The 18,659-nt window shown below is 36.3% G+C and overlaps 1 protein-coding gene across 1 annotated transcript; it reads right to left on the bottom strand.

Annotated features, from left to right (window-relative positions):
• Positions 1-675: 675 nt before the first annotated feature.
• LOC149089823 (chymotrypsin-like elastase family member 1) lies at positions 676-17,387 on the bottom strand. Its single transcript, XM_089249844.1, has 9 exons — positions 17,227-17,387; positions 14,650-14,804; positions 13,468-13,711; positions 13,075-13,185; positions 11,086-11,308; positions 8,311-8,431; positions 5,232-5,394; positions 1,031-1,161; positions 676-931 (listed from the first exon to the last, which is right to left on the bottom strand). The coding sequence occupies exons 1-9, from the start codon at positions 17,285-17,287 to the stop codon at positions 749-751; spliced, it is 1,392 nt and encodes a 463-aa protein (XP_089105970.1). The 5' UTR covers positions 17,288-17,387; the 3' UTR covers positions 676-748.
• Positions 17,388-18,659: the final 1,272 nt, after the last annotated feature.

Raw genomic sequence — 18,659 nt, 5'->3', positions numbered from 1 at the left:
TTTTTCACGGAATTTTTTTAATTATTTGCCATAAATACCCTTAAAAACACCATATGATGGTTCCTGCTCATTAATATAATGTACCTACATACGTCTATCCCTCCGTTTCCTTCTGAGATGGAGATACAGCAACTTTAACTGCCTTTTGTCCATATTTCACAATTTTATACAATAAAACCTGCCAACAACGGACACTGACGGGACCAAAATTGACTACATACTTTAATAACTTTTAAATTTAATTTAAAAATTTTAATATTTTTCTTTTTAAATTTTTAAAATTATTTAAAAATATAAATATCTGAAATATTATTTTAAATATTTGTTATTTTTTTCAATTTTTAATCTGTTAATTTTTTTAAACTTTAAAAAAAATACTTTTATTAAACAACGTTATCCACGTACGGTGTTCACTCAGGGCCGGATTAAGTCGTTTGAACGGCGTTGATGTGAAACTTGCCTCAAGCTTCCAAAGTATCGCGAGGGAGATGAACACAACACACAAAAAACTCCGATCTGGTATTTTCAATAGCTTTATCAAAATTAGCTTACGTTAAGAGTTAGATCTGGTGTTTTAAATGTACTCGAACTCATAATGTATGCATGAATATGAAATTACATATTATAGAACATTCATAAGACAGAGATGATCATATAATTTAGAGTCCATTACATAGTGCTGCAATATTTATTTAAAATATACATTTTTATGCAGATAATTTTTTTTTGAGAGAGAACATTTTGTCTTTCAATCGAATCGTTGGATCATGTTTTGAATCCAATCGATTTTATTAGCGACTCTGTTGTACACAGAGAGAGCTCCGACGGCACATAGTCCTGTCAGCATATTACCCCTTGTCACATAACTCGCAACGCCGAGGACATGATACTTATTATTTATTTTGCAGGCCAATGGACCACCACTGTCACCCTAGAAATGAAAAAAAAAATCGTACATTGTGTTATTGGTTCTAATTTTGGGTACACGTGACGGTTTTTGAACACATATCGATGAATGTGTGATACCCACAATACAAATACCAGCTCGTTTTCCCCGGCTGTCCAAACAGATATGGTACTCCCTCTCACTAGCTTGAGAACATTGATCATCTGTCTGTACGAACAAGTCCGCCTGTTTCAATGCTTCACTACTCCCAGTTCCTGTAAATATTTAATACTTCCGTTGCATAATCTTTGTATTCATGAAATTCATTGAAAGTGTCTCTATTGTCAGTACAAGAACACACACAGCAATATCTTATCCAGTGATAGCTTTTCATTTTCAAAAAGGGAAAGTAATCAATGATACTTTCCCACCTTCAAAATCGAAGAAACTAAATAATGTACATAGCCATAAATCATGGGACATTTTGGAGTTCAGAGATTTCTTCGAATATTTAGAAAAATACCTGGTGAATTATCCAGCAATTCTGGTCATGTGTTAACGCTATGCTTATACTCACAATTTCTATTGAAAATTTAGTCACGACTGCATTCAGGAAACCAGACAAAACATTAAATAAGAAAAAAAAAGTTTATGATCATACATTTTGTGCAATGTATGATCATAATGATGATGATAAGCATTATAGAAGCTGCAAGTAATCTGTAACAATCACAAAATATTTTAATTGATATTTTCAATGTATTTGATGCATTTTTGTGAAAACTGCACATATTTTCCCGAAGACATCAATGTTGCTAAAAATACCAATATTACACGTTTTTTGCTAAAAACAAAATAATGAAGTTTTCAATAAAATTTGATAAAACTTACAGAACTTTACAACGTAAAAATTACACAAAATATTGAAATTTGAAATAAATCACTCTGATATTTCATGAGATCTGAGCATTTAAAGGAAACTGTTTTTAAGTACGCATGCGCAAAAAAAAATTTCACCTCATCTTTTACAGTTTTGTTGTCAACTACATAGAGCAACTTCTGTGGAAACTACAGTTGAATATCATGAAAATTCAAAAATATATACACGATATATTGTGAAGCCGTTTTCAAGTAATTTCCTGATTGTATCTGTATGATGAGGGATTTTCCACAAACTACTTTTTCGGTTAATTTCTCTCATTTGATTGGTTCAAAAATAAACCCTTCAATATTACGCAGATAAGCTATTAGAGAGAAGAGGGAGTTAAATTACTTAATTTTCAAATATTTGTGTGGTGTGTATTTACCATATGTTCAGCTTTTATGTAATTGAATTTGACTATCCTGTGAGGTATGGTAAAACATAACAATGTATGGAAACCCCTCGTGTCACTCAGATATAATCAGGAAGTTATTTGAAAATAACTCCTTGTAACGCGTATATCATTCTGAATTTTCATGATATTCAACTGAAATTTTTACAGAAGTTGCTCTATGTAGTTGCCAATAAAAAATAAGATAAGGTCTGTATATCTTTCACGCGTGCGTACTTAAAACCTATTCCCTTTGAATGCTCATATCTTATGGAATATCAAATGCAGTAGTTTTATTTCTAATATCAGTATGTTTTGTAATTTTTACGTTGTCAAGTTCTAAGAGTTTGGTCGGATTTGGTTGAAATCTTAATTTGTTGTACTCAAAAAACATGAGATTGAAATTGCAATTTTTCAAAGAAAGATACCTTACCTTCGTAAAAATGCGTGCAATTTTTACGGAAATGCATCCAAACATTGAAAATAGCAATTAAAATATTTTGTGAAATTTAAGACTTACTTGCTGCTTTTTCTAATATGGGATGATCAAAACATCTCTCTTCTCATACGATTTTTTTTGTTGTTTCCCTAAGTGCTGTCGTGACTAAATTTTTGCCGGAAATTGTCATTCCAAGCATATGGTTCACGATCCGTCATTTCAAAACAATTCAAATATTTTTTCTAGAAACTCGAAAAAGTCTCTGAACTCCAAAGTGTCCCATGAACTATGGCTATATCGCGCTCGCGTATGATGGTTATGAAATAAATTATCTTAAATAAGCATCTTTTAACACACAATAATGGAATTCATGTTAATAATATTTAGCATGACACCCAAAAAAATTTTTGAGTTGAATAGAATATGCGGGGTGTTTACTTATGATATTATCAGAACGATTTTTACAAGAAAATGTTTTAAACATTGTCTCGCTTATCCTAGAAAAACATTTCAGATGAACAGTTACTTCTTGACAGTTACTAAATTAACTTTTCTATATGATTCTTGGATTCCTTCGACATATTTTTTAGGTATAATAAAATGAGTTTTCATGTGAAACGAAACAATTTATCAGTTGCTTAGACAAAACCAATCTTGGGCTTATACGAAATTTAATTCAATGATTTTCTGATAAATTTTATCTTCTGAATAAACATAAGTAGTAACGTACGGGGCTGGACAAATCTCAAAGAAGTCACATGCCCTGTCGGGCAAGTAACTTGGAATAATGGACGTCCGAGTAGAAATTTTGCATGTCCAAAGAAAATGCTAGTAAATATTATTACATATATTGTATTTATACAGGGTGCACAACAAACGGGGGGTGTGACATTTTACTGGTGAACCGTTGATCCTAGAGGTATATTTTATTAGAAAAAGTTTTCAAATAACGTGTAGTACTCAGATGTATCATAATTTTTATACAGTCCCCGTGTGCCCCAAAACCCAATTGGAAAGATTTTGCGATGTCACTCGTGATGCCAACAAAAATAAATTCCACGTTTCCAAGTGCAATATTCGCTGAGATATTTGAATTCGAAAAACGGAGAAGAAAGTTAGGGAAAAACAATTTTACCCGCATTTAACGCTGTTTCATTCCCAAATTCCCTCCGTTTTTAGAATTTGAATATCTCTGTGAATATTGCACTTGGAAACGTGGAATTTGTGTAGTTGGCATTAGGAAAGACAGGGAAACAACATTTTAATAGATTTTTGGGAAAATGGGGGATGTATAAAAAGTTTTTTGTTTTATTTTAATAACTGTACAACCCCCGGAAAAATGAAGGACATATCTGAGTACTTACGTTATTTGAGAACGTTTTCTAATTGGAAATACACCTCTAGGATCAACGGCACCCTGTATACCAGAGGTCTTCAACCTTTTCCTAGTCGCGAGCACTGTCTGTACCCATCATCGAAAGAAGAGCACCCTTACGGAAGGTTTGACATACGAATGTATGAAATCAGAATAATTTCAATCTTTCAATGAAATTTGTACAATATGTATTTACTTGGGACGTTGATAAAGTGCTCGCGAGCACGAAATCGGACACGAGCATCGAGCACTCTCTGTTCTTCAGGGAGAACCGTGGTGCTCGCGAGCAACGGGTTGAAGACGCCTGCTGTATACCTTTAATTTATTGTTATGGCCGGGTCGAGTAGGTAGTAAAGAAAGGTACATGCCCGATAAAAAAATTTACATGGCCCGGGCATGTCCGACAGTAGATTTGTCCAGCCCTGGTAACGGACATTTATGAATGGTGATCACGCTCATCCTTTCCGTTGATTCCGTGATAAGCACCGATATCTAATCACGTTGATTGCACTATGATGACCTTCGGCACTACCGCATTCTATGTTTCATATTTGCTCTTCAACCATAGTACGTTCGTGATACAGAGCATCCAATTGGTATGCAGCACCACATTTATGCAGATTTTGGTGCGAATCATTGCAATGAGTATTTTGATACCTAACGGGGGGGAAGGGGGGGGCAGACATTCTATAGACCAGGGGTGGCCAACTTGTTTCTGTTTGCGGCGGGGACGTGGGGACATTGCCCCTCCCCCTAGCATCAAAAGTGGAGTGGGCAGATCCAGACTTCCAAGTCTATCTCCGCCTATGGTTTGCGGGCAAACATAATGATCAGCTATAGCGTCGCGGGCCGCATCAGTGGTGCGACTCCGGTGTATAAGGCGCTCCATTATTAATTGAATTAATTAGTTAGTTATTAAATTAATTTCGTCACTAGAAATAGGAAGTTTGTAAGCAGTTTGTTAATCGAGAAATCTGTTGTTGGAACCGATAGTTCAAATTTAACTTTTTCACGGTACCTTGTCGCGGGCATCACAGAATCACTTCACGGGCAAGCTGTTGGTTACCCCTCCTATAGACAATTACGCAATACACGGATACCTCCACTTTACATATGAAAATGATCGTCGCGATTATGTCCATCGGAATCTGCTGATGTAACGCTGCATACCCATAGGAGCACACTTTACGTTTGAGCATAAAGTATTAAAAAAATTACCTCTTGTTTCTCCCCACCCCGTCACAACACACTTCGTTCCGATTTCTTCAACGCAACCTTTAGGAGCTAAACATGCCGGTCTTACACCTTCCGTAATCTCGACTGGCGCATTCAGTTTCATCAGAGCAATGTCGTGCTTGCGGTCAAAGTCTTGTTGAAGTGCCTTCATGGTTACAGAGACAAAAAATAATGTGAGATCTAAATATTTGTTTAATTTCACCAAATAAATATTACGGGGTGCCTCGTAAATAGACGGAAGTTTATATAAAATAGAACATCGGTATTTTTGGTGTTAAAAAATAATAATGAGAGCCGAAGCTTATCGAGCCAAGGCACATTCTTTTTTTTAAGCAAAGCTGCATTATTGTTGTGAGTTAAAAACAGGTGTCTATTGTGAAATTTGTATTTTTTCTAAAAGTTAAACAAGCTTGGCATCGCACATTGAGAGACGGGACACACCCCGCTTAACATCTGAGCTATCGAAGCGTTTTTGAAGGATGGGTGTATCCGGAAATTCATTAATTTATGAGAAAATAACAACGTGGTTTTTTTTCCATATATACATATGTATATGTACGATAAGAAATCTGGAATGAATATTGCAATCATACATCGTACACAGTTAATCGTACTATTCATTGTCCTTGTTGAGATAATCGCACAATAATCTTGTTATGTATAACAATAATATGTTATGGTACAATCTGGAATTGAATTTATCCAATCTAGAATATACAAATCTCATTGATTTTCAGTACAAGCAATTACGTCAGAATAATATGTAAATTTTCGCCTTTATGGCCAGCACCTCCATTCCATTCGCACCTGCCAGAAGTTGATGAAACAGCTTGTCTTCTTGGCGGTATATAATATTTTCTAATAGGTACCCGTACTACCTCTCTTGTTGGCTCATAAGATGGATTATCTGAGCGTGAATTTCGAACACTTATTCCTACAGCTTATTGTGGAGTAGATGTAGGTTACTGTCCAGTAGTTGAACCAACTTCTACAAACGTCAAAAGTTCAGAGGGCTGTCTAGAATTATTATCTTCCAAGTTAGTATTCTGGGCATGGGCAGTTGACAAAAGTAAAGTCTTCCGTCTGGGAACACGTGGCGATGTAATACCACAGAGAATAATTTCAACCGTAGATGCATACGCTGCGTTGTATTGAAATATCTTTTGAATATTATACATATATATATATATATTATATACTTTTCCACCATTTCTCTTGCACACCACGTCGTTGGGGGTGTTTTTTCGAGCAAACAAAAATTGACTCACTCCTTTCCTTTTCTCTCTTTTCTTCGAAAATAATATCAAATATCTGCTGCTGCTTTCTATCGTTGTGTGTTCAATTTCCCCTTTTTCTATACGCACTTAAAAATTATTTATTTTGTTTCCTGAGGGGCGACGTGGCATAGTCTTGTCCATCGTGACGTAGACCCTCCTTTTTGCTTTACTGAAAGTATATACACTATTTTGAGCCAATCAAGTTTATTTTTCCTCGGGGAACACTGAGCGTCTCTTTTTTTTTGTCGGAATTAATATTTTGCGTCAGTTTCCAGAAGGTTGAAATGTATACGCCTGGAGAATAAGCCATCCCACCTTGGGAACTGGCTTAAGCTATTTCCTCTGGCTATTCAAAGAGTTTTAGTAAAGTTTCAGACAATATGCATGAATAGAAAATTCTATACGTTCTAGCCAATTACCCTGAAGTCAACTGTGGAAAACGAAGAGATCGCGTTCTCCATGTACGTGGTTTTCAACGGCGAGATTATACTCTTCCACTAAGTCAGCGGTTCTCAACATTTTTGACTCGCGGAGCCGTTTTTAGTAAACAAAATTCTATGGCAGGGCCCCGTAGGCCCATTTATTAATTATTTATCAAAGTAACTGATTTATTTTTACTGTTTAAAAATATTTATAATTATTATTTTTTAATTTTACCGTTTTTTTATTTTCCTCAAGTGGCCGCGGAGCACCTGTTGAAAACCGCTGCACTACTAAGTGATTGTTTCTATTTGATAGATGTCGAAACCTTCGCTAGGCAAAAACACCCACCTTGACAACGTAGCTCGGCTCTTTAATTACGTGAACTTCCTTTTCGGCTGGCTCCGTAGAAATTGATGTGTCGTCGGGCACACATAGTGGCCAAAAGTTCTTCGAATACGAGATGTTCCTGTCTTTATTACTTCCACAGTCCATGCAATGCCGCATCGGAGAAATAAATATATAATTTTAAGACTTTTCCTGCATTTGTATTTTCTTCGAATGCCTGCACAATCGTCATTGACCAATGCGCATAGCGAGCCATAAATGTTCACATAACATCTGAACAAGCAGCTGGATGCTGGATGTGAAATTAAAAGCATATAGAGAACTTAAATACTAGCAAAAACTTCAGGAGGGAATTTTTTTAACATTTATTTAACACGTGAAATTTATATTTCGCTAAGATATGGGAATTGGCACTGCAACGGTGTTTTGGCAGAAAACTAGGAAGGGTACCACGAATAGGAAATACTGTAAATTATACAAATACCAATGCAAAAGCCACAACACGCCAGGTGACTGAAATGTCCATAAATGAAATATGGATGCAAAGTATATTTAAAATACAACAACAACAAAAAAACAACAATTGCAAGAAAAAAATAATAATTTTGATGAAATATTAGGCATTGCCCATGAAAAATTACATCTGTCTTGTCTAATTATGGACGGCTTCTCGATTCATCGAATGAACATCCTATTTCTTTTTACACGAGACAATTGTGGTATAATTCACAACACTTGGCTATAAACCATTCCATTTATTGACAACTCTGCTAGAGAAAAGTTCCCCGCGACACAACCACAACTTCGAGATCTCCCTTAACAATCGATAGAAATTGAAATGCATCGTCTTTTTCTGAAATAATTTTCTCAATTCAGCATCTTCGGATGAATTATAAAGTCATCGTTATATTAAATCATCATCGCGGATAAAGCCTAAATTTATATACAATATAAATAAATATTTCAGTGATGTGTTATAAGCATTTGCGAATAGAAAAAAAAATATGGTAACGCACCTGATCACCTGTGACTCCGGGATACATCACTATCTTTTCAACTAATCGGACTTGCTCGTATTTATCTCTCTTAAACCTGTTATGATTTCCCATGTGAATTCTGAAGTTTCGGGGATGCATTCTATAAATAGAAAAGTTATTGAGAAGATTCAAACATATTTTAAAGAACAACGGTATATCAAAAATATCCATTCAATTAAAACACCTCTCCCTGGCATTTACCAGTCAAGGTTGAATAATTAAGCATCCTAAAAAGCTACAAATAACCAGTTCAATTCATCAACTGGCATTCAAAAGACTATAGGATGCATTTTTATACCGTCCACATCGGACCGCTAGAATTAAAGTTATACAGACGAATAGCCATATTAAAGGACATACAAAAACTATAATTATTTCACGTGAGAGGCTGCTCGAATGTCCTGTAGCGTGTTAGAACCTCCATCTGCTTCTACTAAACAGTACATGTATATCGTAAGCTTTTCTGTGCTAATGTCTTATCAAATTCGTGCGCCAGAAAGTGCTGCGTACGAATATAAGTGGTCCAGAGCATTCATCTGTTCACACCGGAAACAAAGTGCTTTGGCATGGATAATAATTAATTAATAAAAGTTATTTTTGATCTTCTGGACAAGCGGTCCCTTGAAGGTCACAAAGTGGTTGTATGATTATGTCCATTTTTGTTTGGGTTCGCTTATTTTTGTCTTCACATCTGTCTGTCTTTCTTTTGTAATTTGTAACGTGTTTTATCCAATAAATAAAAAAAGTGATGGTTAATTGTTCTATTGTAACAATCCCCCTCCAGGAAGATACCCATGTCCAGGCCTTTGCTGATGGCTTTGCCTTTGTGATAGGGTCAGTTAATGTATCACAGCTAGCGACAAAGACAAATAAAATTCTTAACGATTTTTCGAGTTGGCTTAGAGAACATAACCTCAAAATCTCAACGGAAAAAACACAATTTCTCTGTTTCACAAAAAATAAATATCCCCCTAGGATCAAAATTAATGGTAAAAATATTAAACGTGTAAACAATCTCAAATATTTAGGCGTAACCATCCAAAAAAACTTCGGCTGGGAATCACACATCAATGAACGCAAACTAAAAGCGACTCGCTTCCATTTTAAACTAACTAAAATAGCAGGCAAATCCTGGGGCATCTCACAAATCATTAGGAACACCATGTACAAGACGGTAGTCGAGAGATTCTTAGCCCATGGCGCCTCAGCTTGGTATAAGAATCCAACCAAAAAAAAAAACCACATCAGGCCCTAGATAGCGCACAGAGGAAATTTCTTTTAACAATAACCGGGGCCTATAACACAACAGCCACGCTCGGACTCCAGGTGATCAGAGGCAACTACTCACTACGCCTAAAGCTCCAAATGGAAGTAGTATATACAAAAACGCAGTTAGGTTTAGGAAAAACATTCAACCAGAACTTCTAGACTTTGACGCCCAATAACTTTGCAGCACGGGAGCATGACGGGCACCACCACTATTCCTGCTCAACTATCCCCAATCAAATTTCGATTGACGGCCACGATATAAAACTAGCAAACACCCACATATACACAGATGGCTCCAAAACCGATGAAGGCGTCGGGGCAGCTTATTGTGTATACACAGACAATACAGAAAAGCAAACGGGGCAATCAGCGCTAGATAAAAATAATAGTAACTTTCAAGCAGAATTGTTGGGGATAGAAGCAGCTACACAATACGCAACGGGAACACAGAAAAGAACTATTTTTAATAATAACCGATAGCTGGCTCCTCTCTTCAAGCACTTCTAGATCCAACAAATAGGAACACAATAGTACGTGTATTGAGGCGGCGTCTATTAAATAACCCAAAAATTTTCCTAGGTTGGACCAAGGCCCATGTAGGTAATCTTGGAAACGAGAGAGCAGACTCTCTAGCCAAAGCTGCAATCAACTGTGACAATAAACTTGATAACCCTTTCCCACTAACACTCCTCAAGCGATAACTCAAACAAGCAACCCTCCAAAATGGCAGCAAATTTAGGACCAGCTAGGAAAGTGCACGGAATTCCCTCCAGTCACATACAACACACTAAACTGGAATAGGGACTGCACGGGTGATCCCTAATTGTATATATTCCCCCACAAAATATTTCTATTTTGTATTGTTTTCATCAAATCCACCGGAGCGAGTGAACTCTACCGAATAAAACTGATGCTGGCATCTAGTCCGCAAGTTATCAAACCCACCAATAAGGTGTTAAGCGAGATTTACTCACTCCAATGGATATTTTATATTTCACAATAAGATTCTCATTTCGTTTAATTTTTTTGTTTTTTTTTGTATCCTGTTTAGTATGGCAAGTGTAAGATAACAGATGAGATGGTACGTGGCCCCCTCCAATTGCTTTATAATGTGTATATTCATCCGTCTTAACGGAACCCCGAAACTTTTCTCCAACTCCCAACCCCATCTCGTCTGTAATCACCACAAAATTTGTTAATCGCGACAATACCCAATTTTCCGGGGAAAATATGTTGCAAAAATTTTCGTTTGTTCTTTTTTTTTATATATTTTTTGACACAAAATAAAGTGTTTCAGACTCTGCCACGACGCTGGGCTGGAAGAGATCTGGGCAACGGGATAAGTCCAGTGGTAAAGTTCTGGAGGTTCATTCATTCATGTTCTATTATAACATATGTTAGCGTGATCATAGTTATGTGTAGCATGGAAGAAGCAATCTTTACAACGCTAAAATATGCTTATGATTTCCACACACACAAACATACCCTTCAACACAATGAGCAGCTGTCATGATCCATTGGGAATTTATGAGGGTCGCACCGCATTTATGGTTATTGGGATAATGCAATGCGATTTGCATGTCCACTTGCCAGGGCCAGCTGTGCGGTCGAGCTTGTATACCACCTACTATACGGTCCATTCCAACTTCGGATGATTCTATGGGATGAATAGTGCTGATGCCACACGTGTAATTTGGTAAGGGAAGATCTGAAATAATAATATTGGTATTAATAAAAAAATTGCCATTATTTTCTCTACATAGATATAAATCTTAAACTTAATAAACTATAAGTATTAAACTTATATGTGAACGAACTTTCGTTAAATACAAATCTTCAACATCAATTACAATCACTTTCAACGCATGATCGTTCGGAACTTTAACGGCGTACTAGAGAGTAGCTACTTTAGTACAAGGGGCACAATTTTTCTGGTGGGCCAGATTTGTGGTATTTCGGTCAATCGCGGGCTACTTCACCAAACACTAACTTTGGCCATTTCGCTATATTGAAATTTACTGCCATTAATGAGATGGATTGAAAATGAAGGCGCTGTCAATCGTCGCCTCGAGCTCGTTAGAGGGAAATATCCTTATCTATATCCTCCCTCGAATTCGAACCCGGGACAGCAACCTTCACGGTGATAGACGAGCATCTTGCCACCACGCCACTCGGGCAAAAATTGGCTCGTGGGGAGATCGAACCCACTACCTTCGCGTTATTAGTACGACGCTCTTACCGACTGAGCTAACGGGCTTTCGTCAAACGCGGGCTAGAAACTTGTTATAATAAGTGACCATATTATCCGTATTTTACGCGATATTTTCGTAATTTCGGCAGTTCAATTTTTCTTTAAAGAATAAATATCTTGTTTTTCCTCTCTTATTTTTGACAACTGTACTGAATTTTTAAAATCATCAATTAAGATTATTTTCATGCATGAATTATATTATGATAATTACGACCAATTATCATAATCAGTTGTAGTCATATAAATATGTTCATCTCCTGTGTATTTGTCAAACATCTACTTTTCATTGTGAATTACATTTTGACCTGCAGTAATCATCATTTCCTGCGATTGGCGAATTTTCAGCAATTTTATCGATAGTTGACAATTTTACTTGCTTTTGGTAGTTTTCTCGGCTGTAAATGCAACTTTACATGAATCTGACAAAAATTTCGGCTGCATGCGGAAACTTCACACGCTTTATTGACTTTGACAATTTTTTCGGTTCTAAATGGCATCTTTATTTGCATTTTACATATTTTTTTTAACTGTATATGGTAATTTCTCTTGCCTTTGATTGTTTTTTTCGGCCCTAAATGGCAGCTTTGGTGACTTTTTCTGCTGTAATTGACTTGAATTTGCTTTAAAAAATTCTTTCGACTGTAAATGACTTTACCTGCCTTTGACAATTTATTTTGGGTATAAATGACAAATTTACTGGCCTTTGAAAATTTTTTGGTGATATCCCGTATTTCTATGAGCATTTATGTCAGTCTTTACCTTGAGGCCAACAACAAAAATAATACACGTCTCGAAGTGAAATGTTCACAAACATATTTGAATTCAAAAAGCAGAGAAAAGTTGAGGAAAGCAACAGCATAAACGAGGGAAAGCAGCGTTTTCGTTAAATTATGTCGTTCTTTACCATTTTTCAATACAAATATCTCTGCGAATATTGCACTTAGAAACGTGGAAGTCCACTTGTTGGCCTCAGGAGAAACAGGGAACAACTTTCTAATTTCGTTTTTGAGGATAGGTCTCCGTATAAAAAGTAAACTTGTGTATTTTGATAGCTATATACTCATTTGCAATATTAATGACCTATCTGAGATCTACACGTTTTATTTGGATACTTTTGCTAATAGTAGGATCAGTGGTTCACCAGTAATTTACGCCCAAGGGAGTTAAGAATCACCCTGTAACTAATATATTTCCCCATAATTTATTTTAGAAGTATAACTCACTGCAGTTCTCTTCGTCAGATCCGTCGAAGCAATCGTCTTTCCCGTTGCATTTTTGCTCAGCTGTATAGCACCTGTTGTTTCGGCATTTATGCTGACCACGTGGACATATCTCTACAAGAAAATTATAAATCATAGTTTTCGGATGACAAAAAAATGAAATATTAACTCGGAAAATTCGATAGAACTTGAAAGATAGATGGACTTTCTAACATGAAGACAATATTTTTATATATCTGTTCACTAATTCAAAACTAACAAAATTCTATTATTAAACTGGCAGTTCCCTACTTTGTTGTAAATTCTCAGACAAAACGTCCACTAATTGTAATTAATAGGTATTTTTTATAATTTCTGTCTAACATTTTTTTTTTTGCGAAGAAAATGTATCTTTACCAGATGGCAAAATGGCTTCGTATCGAGCGTGGAATCCTCTCATTTGTCGATCAACGGAATGTTTTCGTAAGCTCACGTGCATAGCATCACTCGTGGACACAATGGGAAAAAGCGGAGGTTCGTGCCCACAGTAAGAACCGAGGTCTGGTGATCTTTCGGACGGTCCATCCATGAGAAAAACTTTGTCCCTCTCGCATGCATTCGCTGGAAGCATATCGAGCTCTTTGAAAGTCAGTTTAATTACCTGATGGCAATGCAAATAGAAAATACCTAAATGACTATGTTTATAAGAGAGTTTTGGGCTCTGTATCATATGATTATTGTATGTAAGTAGCCTACTAGATAATTTTATTTTCATTTGATGAGGTCACTTCACACACATTTCGCATTCGGACATAAATATATATTGTAATAGTTCATGGAAAGTAGTTATACAAAAGTATATTATTTACAACCGCTTTGTAAATTTTGACACTATGTTAGACATCTTGTGTGTATGCCTAGTCACACGTACTTTCGTATCATTTGTTCAGTAAACTATATTGGTTTCTTATAAGTGTATCATTATTAGGTAAGCATTATATTTTATATACTCGCATCATTTGTTTTAAAACAAACCGTATGTCACATACTTTAAAATTATTCTTTAATTCACTTTATAAATATGTGTTACAGAGTACCACACATATCTTGAATTTTCCTATACAGGTTGTCCGTGTATGGGACAAACTTTACGCAATGGTAAAATACACACTGAATACTTTCCAGGGGCTAAACAAATAACTTGAATCCTTTCTGTCTTTGCTGGAAGGACATATTGCCTCTTGTGGTCACATAATGTCATTTAGGTACCTTTTTCTTTTGTGTTTTTTTGGAATTTTTCCTTTCACTATTTTTTTCAGTATTTGTAAAATGTTTATGTTTTTAGCATAAAAACTGGTTTTCACAAATGTTATGAGTGTATATACTATATTTACACAGTATACGGCGTATAGTATATAGCGTTTACAGTACATATACTTAGAGGATATTTATTTACTTTGAATTTGGAATATAAGTTTTATCATTTTAAGCAGGTACACGAAACACATTCCGGCATGAAAAAATTCGTTAGAAATATTTCAGAGGAATACTTGCGAGATGCATTTGCAAGGATTTAGTACTGATAATGAATTCACTTACATAACCCGGTCTAGCTTTGATCGTATAATCACAGATTGCGCTCCTCGGAAGAGCTCCTTCACGGAAACCTGGCGTGTAAATGTCTCCTACGGGATTATTAACGGCGTCGATGACCAATGGCCAAGGCTTGTGGTTAAAACAACCACTCATGTCGACTAGAATTTAAAAAAATTAAGTATCTCTAAATATACATATTCAGCTCTACATAACAACCATACAAGCGCTTGTAACGAATCGTCCGTCATTAACGAGAATTTTGTTCATCGAGAATGTTTGTACTACATAGATAGTGGGATTCGGCAGATAATATAGCTCTTCGAACTGACCATGTTGTACATATTCCCCATTCATTTATCAGTTGTATATCGTCCCCTTATGCCAGAGACATGGATATGCAAATTTTCACTTTTTGGGTTTATCAGCTGATTGGATAAATTATATTGCTAATTTTTTCCTAGAAACGTAAATATATATATATTCCTATTGAAACACATGTTACAAAACATTTTAGTTTAATAACACTCATAGAGTGTTAACAGGTGCAGAATATAGAATAAACATTAAAACGTCTTTTCCCAAGTTTTTGAAATTTACACATTAATGTTTTTGGTATAAGGGGAGGGGACGATATGATAAATAAATCTGAGATAACACTAAATTATAGTTTCTTTTTTTCCAATAATTTTCGTTCACCTGAAGATAAATAACACTGGGGAACAAAATTTTTGTTGCATTTACAAAAACATTTGATCTTACCTAATTCGTGTATGCTGATTATTTCAAATCTGAATTTAGTTTTTCCCTGTAAGCTGTAGATTTTTTTCAAAATAGCATTATTTGTGTTACTTTCTTGAATAAATTTTTTTCTGGCAGTTTGCAGGCAAGAATTTGCACTTATAACCGTTATGTTTGTTTCTTTTTATGAGAGCGATCTCGTTTTATGCTCCAGCAGTAGTTAGCCATCATATTTTTATTTCAGTGATCTTGCTAGCGCTCTTCCATCGTCTTGAAATGTTGATGAAAGCGCTCTTCCTATTTATCACTTACAGCCCCAAGAATCTTGGGGAATTGATCAAGGTGGCGAAACAGGAAATGAAACTTTACACACCCATGTTATACCCGAGCTAACGGAAAGCCAACAGCATTCTAGTAACCAGAATCTCCTAGTTATCTGCCTCTCTTTGACCAAGAAAATTTTATATAACTGCCTTAAAAGATAGCCACGCTGACTTCTCCTTTTCAATCATCTTCCTGACAAATAGACAGACTAAACTGCTGAGGTGCCGATGAATTCTCGCTATCAGGAGACAGGGAATCTTGAGATGTTGAAATTATTTCTGGAAACTGGATATCACGAACAGCATACATTTGCTGATCTTGTCCAGTGCCTTCATCTTCAGATGAACCAAAACCATTAAGCACAGGAATAGGGAGTTGTTCAGAGTGCGGAATCGGTCGAATAGAGGATGCAATATCAGGGAAAGAGATCCTGTTCCGATATTTCTTGCCCTTTGTGTTGACCTGGCAAAAACAGCAGTTAGTTATGCCATCTGTGAGTTCTCGCTAAACCATGGGAATTCCAAAAGGCAAACCCTTTCGTTTTCCTTTTGTTCAGTCCCGAAGCATTTCCTCGCAATTATGACTCATAGTATGAGAAACCCATTTCTTGTCTTGATCCCTCTAATTCATGGGCGGAGATACGGGGGCGTGGGGGGCGTCCCCCCCCCCCCAGCATCAAAGGTGAAGTCGACTGATCTAATACATATATGTATAGATGAATCGACAACAGCATCATCTTGCCCCCCCCCCCCAGACTTCCAAGTCTATCACCGCCTATGCTCTAATTTCAAAATAGGCTTTATAACCCCGCTTCACAAACAATGAAACATTACACCTTTGACGAACAAGTGTTCAGCAACCACATACATAACATATTTCATTAGGACTGTTTGAGCATCTACATGTACTTGAAGCCATGAATCAGATATGAAAATGAAATGAACTCCACAAAATGCTCTTGTCTACTCAGTTTGAAAATGACGCCGAAAATAATACTAAAGACAAAGGAGAATTATGACAGTTCCCTTATCGCGTCTGCAACTGAAATATACTGTAGCCGTCCTCCTGACGCCACACCCTACATAGCTAGGAAAGTGCGCCCTCTAGCAGCCACTGGAGTGAATTTATAATACTGATACTACAGACTGATAAATTGACACACCAGTGAATCTATATAGTAGTACAACTAAACTGCAACAACTTAGCTGGTGTAAGTCATTAGTCGATAGCCGGGGACCTTTGGCTATGTATCAGTTTTTAATATCAAACTGGATAAAAGCTAGAGCTTGCAGAGAGAAATAGATTTCAGATTTGAAATCAGCGATAAGAAAATAACTTATAACGGTAGAAAAATCTCATATAACAGAAAACGAAAAAAAAAATGTACCCCAGTGAGTAAAGGGGTATTTGTTAATGAATAACTTTAAATAATTTTCCTCTTAAAGTTCGAAATGAATTTTATGCGATTATAGATCAAGAACATTTTGACAGTAATTTTCTTTTCGGAATCAATATCACCTTTTTGTCCGGAACTCCATGTCGTACATGCAAGCAATGCTGCAAGAAGCGTGTATAGCATGTTGTTAGATTAGAATCCCTGAAGGAATTCCGAAGAAATAGCTGCCAACAATCTGCAGAAATAAACAGATATACTGTAAGTAATGAAATGTTTTCACACACTGCTAAAAAAATAGATAGTGAAAACCATGTGGGAAATCAAGAAACTGATGACAGCTGCATGATTGGAATAATCGATTATGCTGAAGCTATCACTTACATCAAGAAAGACGAAACAGTTAGAAACTGAATATGCATAGAGAAGAATTATTATCTGTATAAACCTAAGGAGAGAAAATGAAAAATGACTGATAATTGATAGAAAGAAACAAAATAGTGTTGTGTATACGATGCCAGCTGAAAATGTTAAAATGTTAAACTAAATGAATTAGAAAATGTTTAATGTTTGAGACAAATATTTTTGATGTCTTTGAAATGGCTGGGATCTTATGGTTGAGCTTTTCGGGTGTTCTCGTTGCTCCGAGGATTGTCATTTGAGACTTGAGATGTTATCTGTCTCACTAAAGGGTTCACCGGCTCGTACTTCTTATCTCCTCTGCCTTGAGGCAATGGCGATAGTTTTGTGGACTCGGTCTTCTCGATAAAGCGTTGCACGGAAATGCCGACGCTTTATCGAGATTTTATATTATATTACATTACATTGCATTACATTACATTATATTATATTATAGCATTTGTTATATGGCTATGAAAGCGATTATACCGTAACCGGTCAAATTGATCGTTGATGATCTTTCTAGGTCAATGTTTCCCATCCTGGGGGGCGAGGGATTGGTCCGGGGAGGGCGTAGAAGCTAAGGGGTATAATAAAGGATTCTATGGGTTAGCTTGCATTTGGGAACTATGGGATAGATAGATAGAACCGCTCACAACCCCGGACTGATGCAAAACACCTTACTTCCGTTACCTCAAAAGAGGGAGAGTTGTGTCGGAAAAGTTAGCAAAGATTTATAGTGGTGGCTCCCCTTGCTTGCAAGTTTCAAATCACTCGCGTCGTTCTCCCCCTTGGAGACAGTCGTCAACTCGATGCAACATACAAGCCATTTGACAAAAATAAATGACTGAATCCAATGACTAGGGAGAAAAATTGCACGTTCGCCCAGTGGCACATAAGGGCCGGAGACCGCAGCCAGGGATTTCAAAAGAAGTGTGGAAAATACTTGTGGGCAAGAAAGAAGAAGCTGGCATGTTGAAGTGGGAGAGATTTGAGAATGGTCTAAATACACAATGTGGAAACTATGGGAGAAAAAAAAAATCGGAAGAATTGAGCGATGGGCAAAAAAAAAAAAAAAAAGTTGGGAGACAGTGATCTAGGTATAACTAAAAATATCTCGGTAGATTTCGTTTGTAAACTTTGGATAGTTGGACAGCGT

The sequence above is a fragment of the Pholcus phalangioides genome, unplaced genomic scaffold (genome assembly GCF_987345545.1).
Source record: "Pholcus phalangioides strain wild (caught in Gottingen) unplaced genomic scaffold, Ppha-v1.0 ptg000001l_1, whole genome shotgun sequence".
Taxonomy (NCBI): domain Eukaryota; kingdom Metazoa; phylum Arthropoda; class Arachnida; order Araneae; family Pholcidae; genus Pholcus; species Pholcus phalangioides.
Note: the sequence above shows the minus strand (reverse complement) of the source record. Positions and strands in the feature narration are given on the sequence as shown.

Coding starts and splice junctions, on each gene's coding strand:
- LOC149089823 (XM_089249844.1), bottom strand. CDS start 17,287: ATGCTATACACGCTTCTTGCAGCATTGCTTGCATGTACGACATGGAGT. Junction 14,805..17,226: donor ATGGAGTTCCGGACAAAAAG/GTGATATTGATT, acceptor TTTAAATTCTAG/TCGACATGAGTGGTTGTTTT. Junction 8,432..11,085: donor GCTGCTCATTGTGTTGAAGG/GTATGTTTGTGT, acceptor TTCTATTTATAG/AATGCATCCCCGAAACTTCA.